Here is a 24,739-nt window from a genome sequence, read left to right on the forward strand (position 1 = left end):
ACCTTCCACAATCAGTGATAGGGCAAATAACTACTCACACTGAATACAAAAGATCTCTGAAACCATACAACCTGAGAGGGTTTACAGGTGCACCCTCCAACACCAAAAGAGATGGAGGTAAAATGTTACACAGAAAGAATGTACATTAAAAACTACATTAAAAATCTTAAAGCATTTTTAAAGTAGCCACGTGTCTAAAATCCATTTTAGAAAGTGTGATGATATGACATGTGATGATATGACATGTCTGAGATAAAATGTTGCTTTGGTTTGCATTGTCGCTGATTAATCTTATTTTGCCACAGATGCCCACATATGACAGAAAATCAAGGAAATACATGCATAAACATAATCTCTCTCTTGCACACAAAGTTCTCCCAAACAAACAGACATATACACAAATTCACAAATACACACACGCATACACACACACATCACACAACAAGTGCTGTCAGATGGCCAGTGGTCAAAGGCATTAGTCAGGCTGGGTAATTTTTCATATCTCTCTATCACTGTGACCTGTCCTTGTTATCTTTCCTCTCAAAATCTCTCACAGCAGCCAACACCTGTTAAAAGGGAGTCGTTCCTTTCCACAGTCGCCACAGGCACGCTCAGGACGGGAGATTGGACTGAAGACAAGTTTCGGTGCAATCTGTTGGTTTCCTTAGCTAGGATATTCATTTTTGAAGTGGCTCTATATGAATTAATTGGGTTATGATTACAATGAATTGAATTCCAATTGGCTTGAATTGGACTATATTACTTAAGTGCCTTGAGATGACAATTGTTGTAATCTTGCGCTATATAAATAAAATTGAATTGAATTGAACACCATAACCAGTCAAACTTAACTTTCAAATGTCTTAATTTAGTTTCCACCTTGCCCATTTCCCTCACAGTCTACAGTCGATTGTTTATATTACATTTACCTATTAGGTCTGAATAGATTATGGCTCACTTTATTACATAAGTGAACTTTACACTAATAGAGCTCTGCTCTGCCAAGCATACAAAGGTTTTGACCCTCTCTACAGTACTGACACTCAAGTGCTCTAATTACACAAAAGATTAAATAAAGTATTTTACACATAGGAGATACCTCTCAGGGAATGTCATATTCTGTTAGATTCTAAAAAAGACCTCACAGCTCACAAAAGTCCATCAGGAAGCTAACCTTCAGACCACAGACTTGAAGAGCAACAATGCTATGAATAAACTGATCAAATAAACAGCTACACTTTTTCTTTTTTTTCCCCTTCCTAAAATTGCAAGATTCTTACCAGCATGTTTTTATCAGCACTAACTGTTCCCAACTTATACATAGCATAACTTCTGTTGCCATCAACTGTACTTGCATTCTGAGGAATATCTTTTTTTTATGTATTATGTTTGCATTTTGAATATTAACTTAGTAAGCTAACATTAAACCGTCCAAGAGCACAGCCAAGGGGGAAAAAGGTAGCTTGGCTGATATAAGGCAAGTTAGGTAGCTAACTACGTAGATAGCTAGCAGTCACCAGTCATGTCACAGATGGGGTAGGGGACATGTTTTGGTTACAAATAACGGTCACCAGCCAAAGATGACAGATCTGATTTCCACATTTTGTTAAGTTCCATATAATAAACATGTAACCATAGACTCAGTTTTTCAAGAGTGATGCCATTGCATTAAACCTACATTCTTTCTAGAGTGCACCAGGTGCGACTCTAGTGGTGACAAAATGAAGTCTAACAGCTGCATATAAAAGGAAACGAAAAAATGATCCTTCTCCTTTAATTGTTACCTCAGTAAATAACTCTAACTCTAACTATCTGACAGATAGAAAGAATAAAACAGATACAATACAATACAATACAGGTACAGATTGCATTTTTGCATTGAGAAATGTTTTGGCAGTAGAACCTACATGTAACAGTGTATGTCTACATTATTATATCAGTCTTGTTAGTTAAACTGCAGGATTGGATGACTTCCTCCAAAACTGGGTTTCATTTATGCTTGTGCTGTATAAAAACTATTGTTTCAGACCATTTAAAAGAATACATCAGTAATAGCTGCGTGGTGTAAAATAGAGACAATGGGAAGTAGCAATATAAGGAAATGATGCAAAACTGATCATGTAAAAGTACTGTTTGTCTGAAAGGAAGTGGCTTTGAGGGCAGTTGCACATTGGCAGACAGGAAGTAGGCCGCACAGCAGGTTTCATCCTGCTGCCATGGCGATGACTGCTTAGGGTTGTTACTATTGGTTGCCCCTGTCCAGACGCAATGGACTTATGTCACTACATAACAGTGACCAGGAGGTTGCCCCCCCACCCCTCCGACTAAAGAAAACACATGGACTTACTCAGGAAGCTGTGAGGACGATATCGATCATCTAAACTATCTATACATCAATAAAACTGATGAAAAGAATAACTAAGTTTCTTGTTTGTCATACAAAGAAAATCATTAAAATTAGCAACTTATTCATGTGACAACAAGTTAATAAGTATGTTACAGGCATGGAAGAGCTTAGCAGACAGAAAATACAACAAACAAAAGTCAGTAGCAAAGAGCTGCATAGCTTGAAAAAGATGATCTGACCTTGAATGCTGTGGAGGTAAATTTTAAGCCCAGAACGCAACTGTTGATCAGCCACTCTTTCAAATTGCTTGGAGAGTCTGTTGATTGTGCTCTGGAGAGATTCATGCCTCTTGATCTCAGCTTTTATTGCAGTGGAAATCACCGATTTACTGTTGCTGGTCATCCTCACGTATGAATCAATTATACACTGAAGCAAAGAGTTGCTTCAGGCCATTTGAACTCCTGGTTGTTTGTTCTACAAGAAGTCAAACTTAAGACACAGAGGCAGCCGAAGAAGAGGTAAAGTCAACTCAGGGTGTTGCTTTCGCTCTCTCTCTTTTCAAACCACAAAAGTCAGATCACAATAATGTCAGTTTCCTCTGCAGGTTTGAACTGAACTGAATTCACTTCCTTATTTCAAACCATACTCTTCACTGAGCCAGCGCTAACTGCTACTGTTTCACAGCATTGATAATGAGCTACAACTGCCATATACCTCATATAACTATATATTTCTCTCTATAACTAGAAAGAATAAATGTTAAAAAATCACTGAAAATCATATCACTGTTACATTTCATGTTTTAGTCACAAATTGTCTTTAAATGACAGGTTTTGACAGTGAAGAATTATCACCGTTTTGCTCATAAACTATCCTTTATGAGATAATAGGTCAAATAGTCTATTTTGCTTAGGAACCGTCCTATATCATCTCTAAAATGTTATACATGACATAACCATAGTGCAACAACACAATAAAATAAAAATAAAATAGACAAGTATTTAAAGCACCTTTCGCAGAATATTTAGTCAACATTTGTAATTTCAGTGCTGCAGACCCTCATTACAGTTTAGTGCAAGTGTGGTCCAAATCTCATTGCAAGTCCTTAAAAATGTTTCTCTTCACCCTTCTTTAACCCTATGATGTTTTTCATGTTGGTCAAGAAAAGAGCATAGGAAAAGGTATTAGGAGCTCATTTTTATGAGCTCCTAATACCTTTTCTACTGCCGTAGAAACTAACTACTGCCGTAAGACATAAGCCCACTGAGCCCAAAGAAGGAGTGTCCATCAGAAGTACCCAAAACTCTTCCTAGTAGGCTGCTGGACAAATGGGCCAATAAACTACTTAGTAGAAAGGAAAAGATGTTACAGTTGGTGAAGTTAGAGAGAAGAGCACCCAAATGCAGAACAGCAGACTGGAGGCAGATTGAATACTTGACTCATGGTTTACAAGAAAAAGTAGAAACTAAAACGCGACAGAGAAAACCCATTAACAAAACTGTGAAAATAAAACTAAATACAAAAACAAAAAAGGTGACAAACTGATACAGACTGCAGATAATAACTGGAAGGTTGTAACAGTGAGGATCTAACAAAGACTAAGATTAACCAAGGGGTGTCCGGGCTATGAGACTTGGCGAATCACAAAAAGGACTCAATAGCAGACCTAGAACACAGGGAGATTCAGAGATAGAACAGGGTTTATTCATTGGAACTTGGTGTAGGAATTCAAAGGGAGGATCCAGGTTATGGTGGGTCTCTGAGAGAGGAGGGAGACGGTTAGTGAGGTTCAGATTTATGGATTTGTCCAGACAAAGGTAATAATCTGTTCTTACTAGATCCAGGAGGGAATCCAGAGTAGAGGGGAGGATGTTGGCTGTGTGGCAGTGGTCAGTGGTTCTGAGTCAGTGGTGGGGTGAGCAGGCAGGTAAGCGAAACAGGCTTTGGCAGGAGAGTGGGCGACGGAAACGGTACTGCAGGAGACAGAAAGGTAAGTACTTTAAGTTTAAGTCGCTATGAAACACAGGAGTCAGCCTAATTACCACTAGAATAGTGAGACAGTCTGGCAAAGACTGGTTCCTCCTGTAGATGTCCTGATGAGGGCAGATGAGGAAATAAAATTGGTGAAAAATTTGATAATTTATTAAAATTAGAGAATTGTTAACAGGATTCATATAAAATAAATAAATAATGCAGCTGTTGATGTTTTTAAAAAGAGGCTCAAGACACCTTTTTAATCAGGCTTTTATTTGATTTTATTGATTTTCCTTTTTATCAAACTTTTTATCATATTTAATTTTTGTTCCATATCATTTTAATTATATGTTTTAAACTCCATGTCTTAGTTAGACAATTTAACTATATGAGCTGAAAAGCTTTTTATCTATTTTGTTTATTTTACACCTTTTTATATTATTTTACTGTTTTAGTCTTTCAGTTTTTAGCTCCAGTGTTTCCTCATGGGGGGCTACCACACTGGGAGCTGCTTTTGATCCACTGACAGGGTGCTGTTCTGTGGACTCCTCTGGCCCGGCTGACTGGAGGACTCTGCACCTTGGTGTGGGGCCTCTTGTCTGCCCGGGTCGGGACTGTCTCTGTGGCGGCACTCCCTGTGGTCGTGGGCCAGGAGCCCTCTGAGTGTGGTCGGCCCCCCAAGGTGGCTCTTTCCTTGCCTTAGGTCTGGGTGCCCGGCCATGTCTCTGTCTGATAGATGCAGTGGGTCTGAGCTTGTGTGTTTGTGTGTGCATGTGTGTCTGTTTATCTCCGTGTCTCTCTGGGTATTTATGGGGGTGGGTGGGTTGGTATGTTGTATATCATTGTTGTTTTTAACCTCTGTAAGGCACTTTGTGTTGCTTTTAAAGTATGAAAAGTGCCATGTAAACAAAATTTGATTTGATTTGATTTGATTTGATTTGAGCTGGGAAACTCAACCCAAAGTCAGTGTTATAGGGTTAAATTAAACTAAAATGTGTGTCTTGTATTGGGAGAAAGCCAAAGCACATGGAAAAACCCCACAAAGGCACAGGGGAACTCTGTGACATTTTAATGACCTATTACAAACATTAACACTACATTGGGCAAACAAAGGCTTGATTATAAAGCAAACACGAGCACTGCAGTAGCAGGAGATGAAAAGAAGTTTAGAAAAAATAGAAACAGAGCTAAAGCAAAGATAGTGGATGCAGTAACATGGTGGAAATATGACAAAAGTCATGACACAGAGCTGGCAATTGATAAAGGAAACAAAGGAGAATTTACACTGAGGGAGATAATAACTAAAAGAAGGTAACAGAGGGTGATAGTGATTTGTTAAATGAATCCCCACATAAATCAAAAACAGGAAGTAAGCTTAACATAATACAAGGGCCTAAACTCTACAAAATAAAACAGGAAGCACGATATACTTCAATATTATTGAAACCATACAAACACCAGATCTTTAAAAGCAGAACAAAATACAGATCATGAAACAAAACAGAAAACCAAACCTTAACTTAACAAAGGCTACGATAGAACTCACAACATGATACAAAAACACAAACCATGACACTTATGGCCCACAAATATAATATAATTTAATACTGTTAATTTAATAAAATTTTTTCACTTTTCAGGTTTACAGTCAGACAATCTGTGAAAGCAAAATGAACAGGTTATATATAGCCTGCCTTCCCTTGCTTATCACAGTGTGGTTGTGGGAATGGCAGTCATGTGCTCCAGGCTGGTTCTCCAATGCAGCTGTGGTCCCTCTCCTCGTTACCAAATTTTCCCAGTTAATAATCATTTTTCATCCTTGTGTCTCAGATTGCCTCTTCACTTACTACACCTGAATCCCAGTCTGCTCGTCTATCAGTCTTGCCTTCAAGCTCTAGAGTCCATTCAATTCCAAAAAACTTTTCTCTGCATCCCCTCTCAAGTAAAGTCAAGTCAAGCGAGTTTTATTGTCATTTCACCCATATACACTGAAATTAATTAGCATTTCACCAGGATCAATTGGTGCAAAATTTATAAGGATATGAAACTGTAGAGACAGGACACATTCAGTGCACACACGAAATATATACATAAAGTGCAGTTACAGCCTAAAGCAGTACATTTAAGACAGACGGTGGACAGAACAAAGGACAGTGCAAAAATAGACTTGTAACAGAGCACTGATTGCTTTTGCCAGTAGGTAATGAGGTAGTTTGAGTAGAGTACTTTTTGGAATAGTAGCAGCAGAAAAAAGATGCAGGAGTGCTATATAGGTACAGTGTGCAAAGTTGCATCATATTTTGTTGTTCAACGGTTGACTACTTGAGGGAAGAAGTTCATCCCCATTCTAGAGGTGTGAGCAGGTATACTGCAGTACTTTCTCCCTGATGTCAGTAAAGAGAAGCAAAGCCACAGTATTGTCAAAGACAATTGTCACAGTATTGTCAAAGACTGTGGCTTTGCTTCAGGTAGGCAGCAGGTGTTGTAGGTGTCTAAGAGAAAGAAAAGAGGTCCCACTGATCTTTTCATCTGTTCACTGCAGGGCCTTTCGGTCTGCAGCAGAGCACTTTCCAAACCAGGCTGTGATGACACTGCTGAGTATAGTCGCTCTGTAGAATGTTGTGAGAATGGGAGAGGAGAGATGGGCTTTGTGGAGCTTCTGCAGAAAGTAGTCGTGAGACAGACACTACTGGACTTTCTTTATGATGATTAGTTATCTTGTTTTGTTAGGAGACAGGTTGCTATAAGTGCACCAGTTGCTGAACTGTACCACCTCGTCTCTGTACAGGACCTTGTTGTCTCTGCTTATCAGTCCCACTACGGTCATATCATCAGTGAATTTGATGATGTGGTTTGAGCTGTGTATTGCAGCACAATCATAGGTTACAGCAGGAGGCAGAGCATGCAGAATTGAGGGGCTCCTGTGTTCAACACTGTGGTGTTGGAGGTCCTGTTCCCTATCCGGACTGCCTGTGGCCTTCCTATCAGAAAGATCAGTATCCAGAGGGTGGTGTTGGGGCCCAGCTGACACATTTTCCATAATTGTCTTTTGTACCATGTGTGAAGGCAAGGTGAAGGACGGTGGTGATGGCTTTATCAGTGGAGTGGTTGGGGTAGTACACAAACTGCAGCAGGTCCAATATGACTGTATATAACTGTGACTATAGGTGTTTCATGACCAGATTTTCAAAGCTCTTTCTGATAGTGGTTAAAAGTTCAACTGGACGACAGTCGTTGAGGCAGGTCACTGTGACTTTTTTTGGTATAGGGATGATGTTGGTGGTCTCGAGACATGTAGGGACAACAGTGGTGCTCAAAGAGATGTTGAAGTCAGAACATGAGCCAGTTGGTCTGCTAATTCTCTCAACACGCAACCAAGTTTTTGGTCTGGCCCAGCAGCTTTCCATTCGTTGACTTTGAGCAGAGTTTTTCTCACTTCAGTGGTGGACAGGTAGAGCACCTGGTCGTTGAGAGGAGAGGTTCCTTTCCTCACCACTGTGTTATTCAGCTCCTCAAACCTTGTGTAGAACTGGTTAAGTGCTTCAGAGAGGGTGTCATCAGAGTAGAGTGGAGCTGCCTTGTAGTTGGTGAGGGCTTGTATGCCTTGCCATAGGTGTGTCTTTGGTGTCTATGGTGTGGTTGTGGATTTTCTGAACATAAGTGTGTTTTGCTGTTTTGATGGCCAGGGACAGCTCAGGTGTCACTTCTCTCAGAGTTGCCTCTACACCATACTTATAGGCAGCGCCCTCACTATATAAAGGTCTATATAGGGATTATAGGGAATTATTCAATGAGTCTGGTCCATTTTTTTCTTTAGCACAAGTTCCTTGTGTTTATCTTGAATGAATCCACCGAAAAAAAAATTTATTTTACACCTAGACATGTCACTGATGTTAACCAAATTAGTTGCAACATAATCCTCCAGCTTTATCTTTTTGGTAACTTTTTTCCAGCCTTTTACTGGCCCCAACCTAACTTATTTGAAACATGTTGCTGCCATCAAATTCAAGAAGAGTTGATATTTTTCATGAAATAGTAAAATTTCACGGGCTGCACAGTGGTGTGGTGGTTAGCACCATTGCCTCACAGTGAGAGAGTTCCAGATTTAACTCCTTTCTGAGGCCTTTCTGTATGGAGTTAGCATGTTCTCACTGTGTATGTGTGGGGTCTCTCCAGGTACTCCAGCTTCCTCCCACTGTCCAAAAACATGCATGTTAGGTCAATTGGTGTCTCTACAATTGTCCTTAGGTGTGAGCGTAGATCTGACTGGGGCTGCAATTCTCCACGAGATTGTTGAACCCACCATGGTGGTATTTGGCTCAACCGGTTTATTGCTTGTTTCTGAGTAATATGTCCTGTAATCCTGTGTTTCCATGTTCCTCCCATGGCTCTGTTTGGAGCCCCCCTGCTGTCCCCTGGAGAACTTACCTGTGTTCCTGTGATGAGGGGATTTCTACACAGGCACTCTACTGGGACCACTTCATCCACGCCCCCCTTGAGCACAGTTTATTTACTCCTTGCTCTGTGACAGTCGGCTAACTTCACACGGAGTTTGCTACTGCTAGTTTTGTACAACATGGCCGGATATTTATCAAATTTTGACAATGTGAACGACGACTTTGAGTAAGATGGATGTTCTTACCGGAGTGAATGAGCTGTGCTGCAGCCATGCGTGTCAATAAAGTCGTCCCAGTAGAGGTGTGTGTAGAATTCCCTACGTTAGCTCTCCTGGGTGGCAACACCCATTCCGAAATCCCGCCATTCCGACATCCCGCTATTCCGACATCTCACCATTCCGACATCCCACCATTCCGACATACCACCATTCCGACATCCCGCTATTCCGACGTTCAAATGTCCCACCATTCCGACAAGGCTTTCCGTATAAGGAAATGTGTGTTACTCAACAGGTGAGTCCCTTCTTTCTGTTCATGCAATTTATATGTTTAACACATGTTTATAGACAAGCGTTATTAAAAACACAAAGTCTCGGCAACTGGAGGAGGAGAAGCAGTCCGCGGTGGTTTTCAATCACACACTCCAATGCCACTTGTTTCAACTTCCGAAAATTTAATCCAGGAAAAAAAGGCTTACAAACATGGACCAAAACGGCTCCATAATACGCCCAAGAATCCAAAAGAAACGAAAGTTAACTAAAAGAAAGCAAATAAACAGCATGAAGTGGTCAAAATTGGTTTTACGCATGCCTATGTGCGTCTGGCACATGCGTCTTCGGGCTCTCCCACGTTGGTTTGTGGATGAAAGCTATATGTTCAGCTGTAATGTCATGTAAAAACAATCTCTACATGACATTTACTCCCAGGTGTGACCAGCCTTGCGCAACGGCTGTGTGTTTGTGCCAAATGCGCAAAGCCCATCCGCGCTTCCCAAAATTGGAGCGAGTACTCATAAATCACATGAATAACATGAATAAACGTTTTTACTGCATTTTGTTGTGTTTTATACGTTCTATGCTGTCATTTCTCTCTTCTCCTATTGGCAAGGCAAGGCAGAGTGCTCGCAACTGTGTCCTGTGCAGTAGCCGTGATATCTGTAATTGCAATTATTACTTTTGCATATGATGACAGCGTGCAAAAGACGCATTGGCTCTGTGGAGAGCTCCACTCCAGCTGGTTACTGTGACAGGTCACTGACACTGTATTTCTGCTTAATCAGTTTCAGTCTCGCCAGAGTTACATTAATATCTGTATTTTTATATTTGAAATTCAGGGGATTTTGACAATAGATTATTAAAGTTTGTTTGCGAGGCCTCTGTGGCCTCTGCATGTGCAGAGTTTGTGCGCCAAACTTTAGGGCGTATTTGCGCCGGCACATCATTAGTGCAAAATGTTTTGGGTAAAAAATAGGCTATTAAAAGGAACTGTCGGAATGGCGGTATGTTAAAAAAAAAAAAACATACCGCCATTCCGACCATAGGAGGAAAAAAGTGTCGGAATGGCAGGACGTTTAGTAAGTTGGAGGCCAATGTCGGAATGGCGAGATGTCGGAATGGCAGCATGTAACCAGCTCTCCTATAGCTGCAAGTAGCCACATAACATATGTGCTAACAGAACAATAGTACGCGTTCGTTCATTCATTTGTCTTAAAGTATAGGTGAAAAAAAGCCAGATAATGCCTTATTTAGAGGCTGCATAGTTTTTGCCCCGTTCACTCTATTATATGGATCGCGAGTTATATAAATAGCTTCTGAAGGACGCCGACTTTCGCCAAACTGTTCTCGGTGAGTAGATTTACGTATTTCATGCCAGAAATAAGGTCTACGTTTAAAAAATACTTCCCCCTTTAATACTTGGTTATGTCGCCACGTGTACCAGCCTTGTGACAGACTAACCTTACAACCTGACAGAATTTGCTTTAAAGTTGCAGTACCTGAACATAACGAACATAATGAGTCTCCATTTACCCAGAGTTTTAAGTTCTGGGAAGTTGACAATACATCAAGTGTTGCCCCAATCAAAAATCTACTACTCCTTTCCTCCATACTCCACAGCTCTTTCCAACTAAGCTTTTTCTTCTCTACACCTTCCCAATTCAACCACTGTCCCTGCTTAGCCTGAGCCACTGCCTTTGCAGCCCTTAAAATTTCCTCCTGTCTATGAACTTGCTCAACAACTAGCTTTCTCTTCTTCTTGGGAACTGCTCTACTCCACACTGGTTTGCCTGGGCCAAGCCCCAAGCCTCCCCGGCCTATTTGAACATTACCCACAATCTCTGTATGTGTCACAGTTTATGCTCTCACAGTTTATGTTAGGTTCTCATGTTTTCAGGTTCTGTTCTGGTCATGTTTTTCCCCTGCTACCAAGTTTCACTCACGTCACCTGCTTCATTGTTCACAGCTGCACCTCGTTCACTAATCACTCCTGCCACAGTATTTAGTCTCCTTTCATTCACTGCAGAATCCTCACCAATGCTTCATGCCGCAGACACTGAAGATGAGTCTTGTTTCCTGCCTCATAGCCATAGTCCTGTTCATAGTTATTTATTCACAGTCACAGTTAATCATGGTCTTGTTTGTTTTTCATAGTCTTGGTATTTTGTTAACGTTAAGTATTTTTTAATCCGGCTCTGCCACGCATTTTGTTCTTGCTTTTGCTCCCTGTTTCTTGGAATAAACCTTTTGTTGAACATAAAGAGCTGCATCTGGGTCCTACCTCACCACAGTTCCTGACGGTATGTCCAAGAGTTGCTTCTGCCTCCTGAGCTGTCATTCTTGGATTCCATTTCCTCCCCTTGGTTGGGTTTGGAACCACCTTACTAACACACCTTACTCACAGCTAACTGGAGCTCTGTCCTAACTTTTGTACATTTAAATTCCTCTACTAGACTAGATACTTGGAGCTGGTGTATGAATTTCCCATACAGTGCCACAGTACTTAAGCATCTAGGAACATCTGGCCACTTCCTAATGTAAAAGCTAACTATTCAATTCAATTCAATTCAATTTTATTTATATAGCGCCAGATTACTACAATTGTCATCTCAAGGCACTTAAGTAATATAGTCCAATTCAAGCAAATTGGAATTCAATTCATTGTAATCATAATCCAATTAATTCATATAGAGCCAATTCAAAAAATTAATATCCTAGCTAAGGAAACCAACAGATTGCACCGAAACGTGTCTTCAGTCCAATCTCCCGTCCTGAGCGTGCCTGTGGCGACTGTGGAAAGGAACAACTCCCTTTTAACAGGAAGAAACCTCTGGCAGAACCAGACTCAGGAAGGGTGGCCATCCGCCTCGACCAGCTGGGGTTTGAGAAGACAGAAAAGAGGGAAAAGAGGGGGGAAAAACACCATAACGCCATTCAAAGGATATCTGTTGGAACAGGGAAACATAGGTTAATAATCACAATAATGTCACATGTACATAAAATCAATTTTGAAATTAAACAGGGGGAAAAAGAGAGCAAAGTGAGGAAAGGTGTGACAGATGAGGTCCCACAGCAGTCTAAGCCTATAGCAGCTTAACTATGGGATGTTTCAGGATTACCTGAGCCATCCCTAACTATAAGCTTTATCGAAAAGAAAAGTTTTAAGCCTAATCTTAAAAGTGGAAAGGGTGTCTGCTTCCCGGACATTTACTGGCAGCTTATTCCACAAGAGAGGGGCCTGATAACTGAAGGCTCTACCTCCCATTCTACTTTTAGGAACAACAAGTAAACCTGCAGTTTGGGAGCGAAGTGCTCTGTTAGGAAAATATCTTACAATTAAATCTTTAAGATATGATGGACCTCGGTCATTAAGAACTTTATATGTGAGAAGAAGAATCTTAAATTCTATTCTGAATTTAACAGGGAGCCAATGAAGAGAAGCTAAAACTGGAGAAACATGATCTCTCCTGTTAGTTCTCATCAGAACTCTGGCTGCAGCATTTTGGATCAGCTGGAGGCTTTTCAGAGAATATGTGGGACAGCCCAATAATAAGGAATTACAGTAGTCCAATCTTGAAGTAACAAATGCATGAACTAGTTTCTCTGCATCACCCTGAGACAGGATGTTCCTGGTTTTAGCAATATTACGAAGGTGAAAGAAGGCAGTCCTAGAAACCAGTTTTATATGTGCGTCAAATGATAAATTCTGGTCAAAAATAACTCCAAGGTTCCTCACTGTAGAACTAGAAGCCAAGGAAATACCATCTAGAGTAACTATATAACTAGACAATTTCTCCCTGAAGCGCTCAGGTCCAAAGAGAACAACTTCAGTTTTGTCTGAATTTAAAAGCAGACAGTTCTGAGTCATCCAGGTCTTTATGTCTTTAAGACAGGCTTGTAGTCTGACCAACCTGTTGGTTTCATCTGGTTTCATAGATAAGTACAGCTGAGTATCATCAGCATAACAATGGAAATTTATGCCATGCTGTCTGATAATGTTACCTAATGGAAGCATGTATAAAGTAAAAAGAATCGGTCCAAGCACAGAACCCTGAGGAACTCCATGACTTACTCCGATGTGTGAGGAAGATTCTTCATTTACAAGAACAAACTGGAATCTATCAGATAAATGTGACTTAAACCAGCCTAATGCAGTTCCTTTAATCCCAATAACATGTTCAAGTCTCTGTAACAGAATGCTGTGATCGATCGTATCAAATGCAGCACTGAGATCCAACAGGACAAGCACAGAAACAAGTCCGCTATCAGAGGCTAACAGGAGATCATTGGTAACTTTCACCAGTGCTGTTTCTGTGCTATGACGCACTCTGAATCTTGACTGAAACTCTTCAAACAGATGATTTCTATGTAAATGATCACAAAGTTGAACTGCAACTATTTTTTCAAGAACTTTGGACAAAAAAGGGAGATTGGATATAGGTCGATAATTAGCCAACACTTCTGAATCAAGAGTAGGTTTTTTAAGTAAAGGTTTAATTACAGCAACCTTAAAAGTCTGAGGTACATATCCTATCAACAAAGACCGATTGATCAAATCCAATATGGAAGTGTCAATTAAGGGGAAAACCTCCTTGAACAGTCTGGTTGGGATTGGGTCTAACATACAAGTTGATGGTTTAGAAGAGACTATTGCTGTTGTTAGCTCAGAAAGATCAACTGGACAGAAGCTGTCTAAGTACAATTCAGGTTCGAAAGATACTTCTAAAGCTGCTCTACTTGATGATACATCAGTGATAATAATGGGAAGGATTCCATTAATCTTCTCTCTGATAGAAACAATTTTATTGATGAAGAATCTCATGAAATCATCACTGCTGAGAGATAAAGGAATACATGGCTCAACAGAGCTCGGACTCTTTGTCAGCCTGGCAACAGTGCTGAAAAGAAACCTGGGATTATTCTTATTCTCTTCTATCAATAATGAATAATAAGCAGTTCTAGCTTTACGAAGTGCTTTCTTATACGTTATTAAATCTTTCCAGACTAATTGAGACTCTTCTAAATTAGAGGAACACCACTGTCTCTCCAGCTTTCTTGCAGTCTGCTTTAACGCACGCAGCTGTGAATTATACCAAGGAGCCAACCTCTTCTGACTGATTACCTTCCTTTTCAGAGGGGCAACCTTGTCCAGTGTTGTATGCATTGAAGCTGTAGTGCTGTCAACAAGAGAGTCAAGTTCTACTGGAGTAAAATTTAGGTAGCCGTCCTCTGTCATATTTGCACATGGCAGTGAAGAAAAGGATGATGAAATCAACTCTTTAAATCTGGTTACAGCATTCTCTGACAGACACCTTCTATATGTAGAATTCTTCTCAGAAGCCGTATAGTCAAGTAATGTAAATTCAAAAGTTATTAAAAAATGGTCAGACAAGACAGGGTTATGAGGGAACACTGTTAACTGTTCACTCTCAATGCCATAAGTCAGCACAAGGTCAAGGGTATGATTAAGGCAGTGAGTAGGTCTGTGAACACTTTGAGAAAATCCAATAGAGTCTAATATAGAATTAAAGTTGATATTTAGGCTGTCATTTTCAACATCTACATGAATATTAAAGTCACCCACTACAATGACTTTATCTGTACTCAGCACTAACTGGGATAAAAACTCTGAGAATTCAGAGAGAAACTCAGAATAAGGGCCAGGTGGACGATACACAACAACAAACACAAGAGGTTTTTGTGATTTCCACTTTGGGTGGGAAAAACTGAGAATCAGAGATTCAAAAGAGCTAAAACTAATCTTGGGTCTAGGACTGATTAGTAACCCTGATCTGAAGATAGCTGCCACTCCTCCTCCTCTACCTGTGGTTGGAGGAACATGAACATTTAAATAGTCAGAGGGAGTTGATTCATTAATGCTAACATGATCCTCCTGCTGCAGCCAGGTTTCTGTAAAACAAAATATATCAATATGATGATCACAAATCAAATCATTCACTAATAGAGACTTCGAAGGGAGAGATCTAATATTCAGCAAACCACATTTAATAGTTTGATGTTTTTGTTCAGTTAAAGTTTTTGTTTTAAATTTTTTTTGCACAAGAGGATTTGCTCCTTTTGTGTTTTTTGATTGAGGGGGGGGGGCAGCATCAGGTGGGAAGCCGCAGAGAAGTGTGTAAGACTACAACTCTGCATCCTGGTCTCAACCCTGGGATGTCATGTTTTTGGATGACTAATAAATTCGTCCATATTTCTAGAAATTAGAAGAGCTCCTTCCAAAGTGGGATGGATGCCGTCTCTCCTCATCAGACCAGGTTTTCTCCAGAAAGATTGCCAATTATCTATGTAGCCCACGTTGTTTGCTGGACACCATCTAGACATTTAGATTAGGGACTTTCACTGTGTGTGTTGATGTTTATCAAAGGAACGATGACACCACAAGGCTGCGACGGGCTATTTGTCATAAAACATGATTGATTGTATTTAAATCATGAAACTATAGTAGTTTGAAGCAGCTGCAGAGAGACGCACAAGAAATGCACACTTTCTTTTTTCTGCAACAGATAATGGAATCTCATACACAGACAGTGGACACATCAACCGAGGAAACAATCCAAATTACAGACACCACAGCTTCAACTTTCCTGGAAGCCCTGATTTATCTATTCTATCCAGTCCCTCGGCAACATCTTTCCGAAACTGCCCAGCCTGCTCTCCATCATTTAAATTGGCCTGGTACCACCTACCTAAACTCTTCACTGCCTTTTCCCTAATCATTGTAATTTTTTCTATTACAAACTTTCTATCACTTCATTTCCCTCTACCTATTGAGATACTTCTAGACTTAATAGGTTTGATTTTCATACCAGCCCATTTTAGATCTTTGTTAAGTCTCTCAAGTATTCTCCTTATACATGGCACTGTTGTAGTCACCAACGTCATATCATCCATGTAGGCCCTAACTGGTGTAAGGCGCATGCCATCCTGACGTCTCTCTCCACCTACAACCCACTTAGAAGCTCTAATAATCATCTCCATCGCCATTGTAAATGCTAATGGAGAAATCATACACCCTGCCATGATGCCTATTTCTAGTCTCTGCCAACCTGTTGTGAAACCTGCTGTACTTAGGCACAGTCTAATATCCTGGAAATATGCTCTTATTAAGTTAACAACAACTACAGGCACTCTAAAATAATCAAATGCTTTCCAAATAAGGCTATGTGGCACTGAACCAAATGCATTTGCTAAATCCAAAAATATAACATTTAAGTCGTTTTTCTCACTCTCAAAGACGGGACCTTGGTCTGAGTGAATGTGTTCAGGGAACCCGTAGACACAAAACACCCGGTCCCACAGCTGTTTAGTAATCTGTTTGGTTTCGGCAGCGAAAAGCATGAGCCATCTTTGTGAAGTGGCCAGTCAACACTAGCACATCAACAGAGCTCTTGTTCTTATCTTCTGCTCTTCTTATCTTCCAAAAATCAATACAGACAAGCTCCATGGAGACCGAGGTCTTCATGCTTTCTAATGGGGTTCTGGCTGAAGGCTCAGGGGTTTTGGCGAGTACATATCTCTAAGAACCCTGCACGCAGCCCTTCACGTCTCTCTCCATATTGGGCCAGAAGAAGCGTTGTCTTGCCAGATGGAGAGTTCTGACTTGTCCCTGGTGTCCTGCCAGATTGTGAACTCCCTCCAATGCCCTATCCCTCAAACACTGGCAACACCAACTGTAGCCTCTTTACCTTGCTCACTGGGTCTCTTATCTCCCTGGACATGATACCATCCTGAATCTTGAGCTTAGCCCAGTGTTTCAGTAGAACCAGCGACTTTGCTCCCATGCACTGCCTCCCATCAAGAAGGACGCCACTTGCGGACTACGAAGGGCATAACACTGGCTATGGTTGGATCTTGGAGCTAGTAGTTCTCTCGCTCACACAGGGTAAGCGAACGTAGGGTGTCTTGACCAGGTGGTTGCCACTGTTAGACATGATGGACTAGGTGTGAAGCTCTTGTTTCAGTGTGACTCTCCCAGTCATTGTGGCTCAGTAAGGCAGCCTTGATTTGAGTTGAACTGCAGGAGCCTGGTTTGTCTGGGGGGAACTTGTGTTGCTCGATGAACTGAGAAAGCTGGATGCCAGATCTGAAAGCATCATGCACCTTGTCAGCCTCTGCACCCTCAGCTTCCCGCACCAAGTTGTTGAAAGGCTCTTGAATGAGACAGGTGCTAATGGAGGTTCAGAAGGGGGCTTGACTGAATGTATCTGCCACAATGTTCTTTGGGTCAGGGATGTACTTCAGGTCAAAGGTGTAGGAAGATAACTTGGCCATCCATCTTTGTTCATAAGCATCTCGCTTGGGCTTGGTCTGTATATGGGTGAGCGAGTTGTTATCTGTACAAACTCTGAAGTCATCACCTTTTCAGCCAATGACTGAACTTCTTTGCAATGCTCCACTTCAGGGCCATGAACTCGAGATGATAGGAGGGATGTCTCTGTTGTGATTCGCTGAGAGTTTTACTAGCAAAGGAGATAGGCCATGCCATATCAACTCCAGCAGGCACCTGAGACAAACCGCACCTAATTCATCTAGCGATGCATCCACAAACAAGATGAAGGGTTTTGAGAAATCAGGATGAACCAACACTGCACAACTGAGGAGAACTTCCTTGAGTTTATGAAAAGCCTCACAAACCGGGCTCCAGTCATTGGCAGTTTTACCAAACCATCCACTTATCTTCTGGCCTGCAGTCAGAGCAAATAGGGGCTTGGCAATGGCTGAGCACCTTGGAATAAAGCTCTGATAAAACAGTACCATCCCCAGGAAGGATTTGATTTTTTTTCACAAAGGCAGTGTACCCATCCTCCTCCATCAGAGTCTCTTTTGGCATGTTTGAAATCACATCCACTTTTGCTGATCTACAGCGACACCCTTCGGATCGATCACATGTCCAAGGAACTTGACTGACTCAGATGACATTTCTTTCAACTCAACTTGAGATTGTTGTCTCTCAGCTTTTGAAAAACGACACCAAGCCTGCTGAGAGCCAACTCTTCAGTGGGAGCGAACACCAACAGATCATCTAAATAGCACAGCAGACGTGTGAAGTTGAGTTTGCCAAAGCTGTTTAGCATCATTCGCATAAACGAAGTTGGACTGTTGCAGAGCCCTTGAGGCATCCTATTATATTCGTACAAGCCAGCAGGTGTTGCAAAGGCTGTGTACTTTGTCCTCTTCATCCATGGGGATGTTGTAAAACCCAGTGATTAAGTCCATGGTGCTAAAGAAGGAGGGCAGTCGGTTTGGTGAGGGAGTGGGTGAGCATATTTCAGTGTTCGTGCATTTAGCCATCTGAAATCTGTACAGCTCCTTAACCCACTGTCCTTCTTCCAAACCATGACGAGAGGGGATGCATATTCACTGATGGATTTACGAATATTGCCCTTTTATTCCATGTCTGTGAGTGCCTGCCAAAGCTGTTGGTAATGGGCAGGGAGTATTCTTCTCTAGGGCATGCGTAATGGTCGGTTGTCAGTAAGATAGATCTGGTGGATGAACCCCTTAGCTTCATCACAGTCGAGCGAGTCCTTGGAGAAAATGCCCTCAAACTCCTCAACAAGCGCAACAAGTTTTGCTTTAGACTGGGCGCTGGCTTGGCATTAATCGACGTCAAGTTCACCCAGCTTTGAGAGTCTGTCTTTGAAGTCGACCTCTGTGTTGGTGGATTCAGTGACTTGTTCTGACGTCCCTGTCTCCATCTCACAAGAGCCCTGTTGGATGTTGAAATCCTCCACTGCAATACAAGGTGACACATCTACAATCAAAGGGTTGCTCTTCAGGGTGATTGGTCTGGATGAGAGTTTTTTTATTTTCAGTGGCACCCAACAATCTCCCCACATTGGCGTGATGGTGCGTCCAACCAGGATGTCTCTAGGCCTGGACTTAGAAGCTCTAGGCTCCGCAACAATTGTACTGCCCGGAGACACGGGCACTCTGCTGGAAAGTTTACCCCACACCAAATATTCACGCTGAGGGAGCAGTGTTACAGCACCAGGCAGTTTTACAGTTCCAATTTTGACTGGGACCTCCATCTCCCCTCCATCTGGTAGTACATGACATCACATCCAAGAAGTGCTGATAGTCATTAAATTAATGTCTGCATCCTGTGGATATGAGCTTCCAGTAGTCAACATTACTTTTCATAACACACATCAAGTGCTTGAGAACATTGGAGCTGGCCTGAAACCACTAGAACTGGGACGATGCATGTCACACCATAGACAGTCAATGTTCAATACAATTCAAGGGTTAGAGTTGAGGGTTAGGGTTAGTTTCCCTGATGTCGACTTTGGCTGGTGTCATTGTGGTGCCACCTGTCTCTGACTATGTCTATTGCAGTTCCTCTTTAACTGGCCAGGCATGTAGCATGAGGAGCACAGATTCTCCTTTCTGCAATGTGCGAGTGGCTGGTATCCCTACAAATCCTGCAGATACTTCTCTGACGGGGACCTGGGGCAAGCTGCTGTGATGAGACTGGTGAGGGGCTGTTATTTGTATCTCCTAATATGCCATAATGTGGTCCAAGAGACTTATGAGAGCCTACATGCCATTTACATCTATGGCTGAAGTGACAGGTGGGGCAGGTTGACAGTGAGTCTGCTCCAGTGTTGGTTGGACTCCTAAGAGAGCTGGTGACAGCATAAGCTGTGAGGCAAACGCTGGTGCTGAGCAGATGGAGGTGTGTGCTTGTGAAGAATGAAGGGGCAGTCCTATGACTGAAGCTGGGACAAACTGATCAGCAGTGAGTGACAGCTGGGAGGCAAGAGTGGTGCCTGGTGGGGCATAGATGGGGTGGCGAAGCAAACTCCATTTCCTGTGACATGGTGGTCTGGACGTGACTGATAGTATGTTTCTGCGGAGCTTGATTTCCAACATGAGGATGTGTCCTCAGCTCCCGAAGGAAGCTGTCAATTCGTTCTTGGACTTCACTGGTTGTCCACTCCTCGGCTACCTTGAAGCTGAGCCTGTTTGAGAGGATGGGGTCTAGACAATATTTAATGAACATCATTGTGACTTCATGGCCTGGATCCTCGACACTGCGCCCCTGTCACCACTCATCAGCAATGTCAGTAGCAATCAATTGTTCAGTCCAATATTCCATAAATCCCTCATTTCGCTGTGGCTTGATGTTGTAGATGTCAGCCATCTGCATAGAGGAGTAAGTCAGCTCACCATAGTGCTGTTTCAGGATGTCAACTATCAGTCTGAGGTTCTGAATGTGGTTCAGGGAAATGTTGTTATGTAGAGTCTAGCAGTGCCTACACCACAATCCAAACTCTTTTCATGTGTCGTCCCACGATGGTGGAATGACCTACCAAGCGCTACCAGAACAGGGGCGTCCCTGTCTATCTTCAAGAAGCTCTTGAAAACCCTGCTCTTCAGAGAGCATCTCCTATCCTAGCACTTACCTTGTACTTACCTACCCCCTCTATCTTTGCACTTTATCTTTCTGCACTTCCTTCTATGCCTGCACCCTATCTCTACTCTGTCCCCTCTGACAGAGTCGGACTACTGGGTTTCTTCTATGTAATTTATTGCTAGCTTTTTGTATAGCTTGTTATATCTTGATTTGTAAGTCGCTTTGGATAAAAGCGTCTGCTAAATACATAAATATAAACATAAACAATAGAGTCACCTTCTCTATGTCTTTAGCTTTTCCCATTAGCCTAGACCATATTTCTTGTGACTGTTGCTTTGTTGCATTGTTTCTCTTCACTAAATACATTTCCATCAAATCAACCTATTCACCAACAGAACATTTATCACTACTGTCACCCCTGAAAAATGGTGGTTCTTTGACATCAGACTGTATGACTAGTTTTACACCAGACAGGTTTAACTGTGAATGTCCCTGCTCTGACCTAGAGCCCTCTGTTAGTGCAGGTTCACTGGCCTTTTTAATCACCTCGCAACTGGGCAGCTATAGACTGGCCAATCTGATCAGCCAGCTCTGTCTGTGGGGGATGGAGCTCACATAAAGGGACCTAGGAGTCTCCAAACGACCCACTTTAGGTGTCCCCTGATGGTGTTTCACCATTTCCCAAATCAGTTGCTGATTCCATAATGATGATCACAAGCACAAAATTGAAAAGTCCAACTCAAATATAAAGTTACAAACTGCACAATATTATGTAACTTAGTTATTACATCTGATCACTTGCAATGCAAAGTTATTGCTAGATGGATCATCCATTAAAGAATGTCCCATATGGCTGAAAATGACCATCTTGGAATTGGAGGGAATAGGATGAGCTCCACTCGGTGATCGCAATGACGTCAATCCTTGATGGATCCGGGTCAGGGCACCAATGTAGCCGGTGTGAGCTTTTCACTGTGCATCTTTCCTCTGCGTTGTGTTGTGCGGGAATGAAAAAGAGGGACTCGGATCCAATTCAATAGTTTTACTGTCAACAGAAATGAAAACAGTGAGCTCTGTGTGTGGGTGTGCAGCTCAACATCGGACACTTCAGTCAGCAGAAATGGCAATGTCCACTTACAAATTAGATTTACACCCAATTACACTAACTTACTTAAAAATATTAATCCCTCTTTAACTCAAAACAAAACAGAAACATAACAAAATTGAAAAATAGAAAATGTATATATATATATATATATATATATATATATATATATATATATATATATATCCCAAATTACGTCAAGTTAAAAAATTAGGATAAAATAATTTACCACTAAAATAAATAAAACACAAATCAACCATCAAAAGAAACCCATTAGGCTCAGATACTTTCCAAAACCCATAAAAACTCAGAGCACTATCATTCAACCACAGAAAAAACATGAACATAATTCCCATACTATTATGATCATGCGCTGCCCAGAGCGGCTGCAGTTGCAGCAGCTCTCGCCCAAGTTTAGCGTTTTTTTCTTTTTTCCGATAGTTCTAGTTTTTCTAGTGTTTTAATTTATACAGTGTATCACTACAGAACAACAGTTGCACTGTGGGCACCAAAATTGCCGCGTTTCTCTTAACTCTCCGTTGACTTTTTTAAAATAAACTTTTCCGTGACCGGACACCCAGTGAAGCAGCCATGGCCCCTATTGTTTACACCAGGAATCAGCTGTTGGCGCTTCATAACGCAGCGGTGCTACCCCAGGAGAGGCCAGACGTCCCCCAGGAGCTGAGGAGGAGAACACGGGGACTCGTGCTGGCGCCCGACATCGTGCCATGAGAAGACGACACAGTCACTTCCAGTTGACGTCTTTACCACCAACAACAACAAGACTAAGGCAATTCAAGGCATTCAAGAAAGATGGCGAATGAAGAGCAAGTTGAAGCTACATCCCTCTACATTTGTGATGAGTATGGTTATGGCACAAACGCATTCTCCATCGCGTTGTTTGTTTCTTTCTGACAGCGGTGACAACAGCAGTAATATTGTCTCCTTCAACTTCCGGGTGACGATCGCGGGAAAAAATCTCGAGCATGCACAGAACGCTCGATTCGATCCACTATCGTCTCCAGGCACGTTAAGTGGGCAATCGGATCGAGTTATCCCCGGGTCTTAATTCGATCGCAAGTAACCTGATCCGATTCGATATCTGGTCGGATTAAGCTTGTTACATGAGCTGAATAACTCCGTATTATTAATTCAGCCATTAATCCGATCCAATTGCCCGCATGTAACCGCACTGACTGACTCCGGATTCACATATTTCACTGGGTGGATTTAATCTACATCGGGCCGACAGGACAGAGGAGAGCGGTAAGAGGAAAGGAGGAGGGCTGGCTGTGTTTGTGAATGACAGATGGTGTAAGACTGGTCATACCACTGTTAAAGAACAACTCTGGTGCAAAGACATATGTGGCATATGTCTCCCCCTCTGCTAATGGTGACACGGACTGTGATGTCCTGCACTCAGCTGTGAGCAGGCTGCAGACACAGCACCCACAAGCCCTCTTCCTCATCTCTGGAGACTTCAATCATGCCTCTCCTTCCTCCACTCTACCCAAATTCACCCAGAACATCACCTGCCACACCAGAGACAATAAAATACTGGATCTATGTTATGCCAAAGTCAAGGACGCATATAATGCAACCCCCCCCCTTTGGGGAGACCACAACCTGGTTCGTCTCCGGCCTGTGTATGAACCCCTTGTGCACAGGCAACCAGCTGTGACCCGCACAGTGAGAAGATGGTCTGAGTCTGAAGAGGCTCTGAGGGACTGTTTCGAATCACCTGTGTGGGGAGAACTCTATGATCCTCATGGGGAGGACATTGACAGTCTCTCTCACTGCATCACAGACTATTTCTGTGTTGAGAACACTATACCTGCCAGGACTGTACTGTACTTCTCCAACAACAAACCCTGGATTGATCCAGACATAAAGGCCCTTCTTAAGGAGAAAAGGAGGGCTTTTCAGTCTGGAAATAAGGAAAGGCAGAAGATTGTGCAGAAGTAGCTGAGGTGGAAGATCAGAGAGGGGAGGAACCACTACAGGAAGAAGCTTGAGGATCAGCTCTCTCTGGAGTTGCTCTGTGTCAGGTGGTGGTGTCTTGTTCCATTGTCTCAGATGTGCTGCAACACCTGCACAGGGGCCCAGTATCTGCATTTCTCTGCTGAAAAAGTGTTTGAGCAAGCAAGGCAAATGTGTTACTGGCCCTCTTTGTTTAAAGACCTCAAGCAGTAGTGTGAGCTATGTGTGCCTTGTCAGACCCACAGAGCACCTGTGCCAAGACATCAGGCACCTATGGATGGGTCCCCAGCCACTCGACCATTTCAAAGAATGGCTGCTGACATTCTTGAGCTGCCTGTGACATCAAAGGGGAACAGATATGTGCTGGTAGTGGAAGACTACTTCACCAAATATGTGAATTTATATGCTCTTCCCAAACAAACAGCCCAATCGGTTGCACATTGCCTATTTGAGGATTATGTGGTTGTGCATGGAGTTCCAGAGACTGTTCACAGTGATCAGGGTCGGCAGTTGACCCTGAAATTGAAGCTGAAATTGTTCAGAGACTCTGTCAGCTTTTGAGAATAAAGAAGACACGCACCACTCCCTATAAACCGAAGTCGGATGGAACCAGCTGGCAGAAGGAAAATCTTCACATGGACCATTTTTCTGCAAGTGGCTGATTTGTTGTTTCCCAATTCTAAAAAATAAAAGGATACAGGTGGGTTACTGGCTTTCTTAATTGTGGTTTAATTGCAGCAGCAGTTTAAAGCCCTGTGGTACATAACCAGTTCAAAGAGGCAGATTAATCTGAGCAAGTACACAAGTGTTGATAAGGCATAGAACATCCTTAAATAGTCAAGTTGGTGTGGGATCCAACAGACATGCTGATGGTTTAGAAGCTTTTAGTAGTAGTTTAGTAGTCATAAAATCAAACATTGAACTTGTGCCAGCTGTGAGATAGAAGAGATGATTTTTTCCTCTAAGTGACAAAATTATGCGTATATTGTGCTTTGAAACTACACAGATTGAAAATTCTGTTGACTTCCCACTTGAAACCTGACTGAACAAAATCAAATATAT

At 42.1% G+C, this 24,739-nt stretch overlaps 2 protein-coding genes across 3 annotated transcripts in view; one reads left to right on the top strand and one right to left on the bottom strand.

Moving 5' to 3' along the window:
- agap2 (ArfGAP with GTPase domain, ankyrin repeat and PH domain 2) overlaps positions 1 to 2,896 on the bottom strand; it is a 43,223-nt gene extending 40,327 nt beyond the window's left edge. Inside the window, exon 1 of one of the 2 annotated variants that reach the window (XM_072366439.1) lies at positions 2,587 to 2,896. In XM_072366439.1, coding sequence (XP_072222540.1) covers positions 2,587 to 2,749 — 163 coding nt within the window. In that variant the 5' untranslated portion in view covers positions 2,750 to 2,896. The remainder of the gene's footprint in view (positions 1 to 2,586) is intronic. The other variant, XM_072366440.1, reaches the window with a different exon arrangement.
- Positions 1 to 24,739, top strand: part of LOC140271521 (tubulin alpha-1C chain-like) — a 366,226-nt gene that overhangs the window by 57,722 nt on the left and 283,765 nt on the right. The gene's annotated exons all lie outside the window — the stretch shown is intronic.

This window comes from Leuresthes tenuis, unplaced genomic scaffold (assembly GCF_036924035.1).
Source record: "Leuresthes tenuis unplaced genomic scaffold, fLeuTen1.0.hap1 SCAF_16, whole genome shotgun sequence".
NCBI lineage: Eukaryota > Metazoa > Chordata > Actinopteri > Atheriniformes > Atherinopsidae > Leuresthes > Leuresthes tenuis.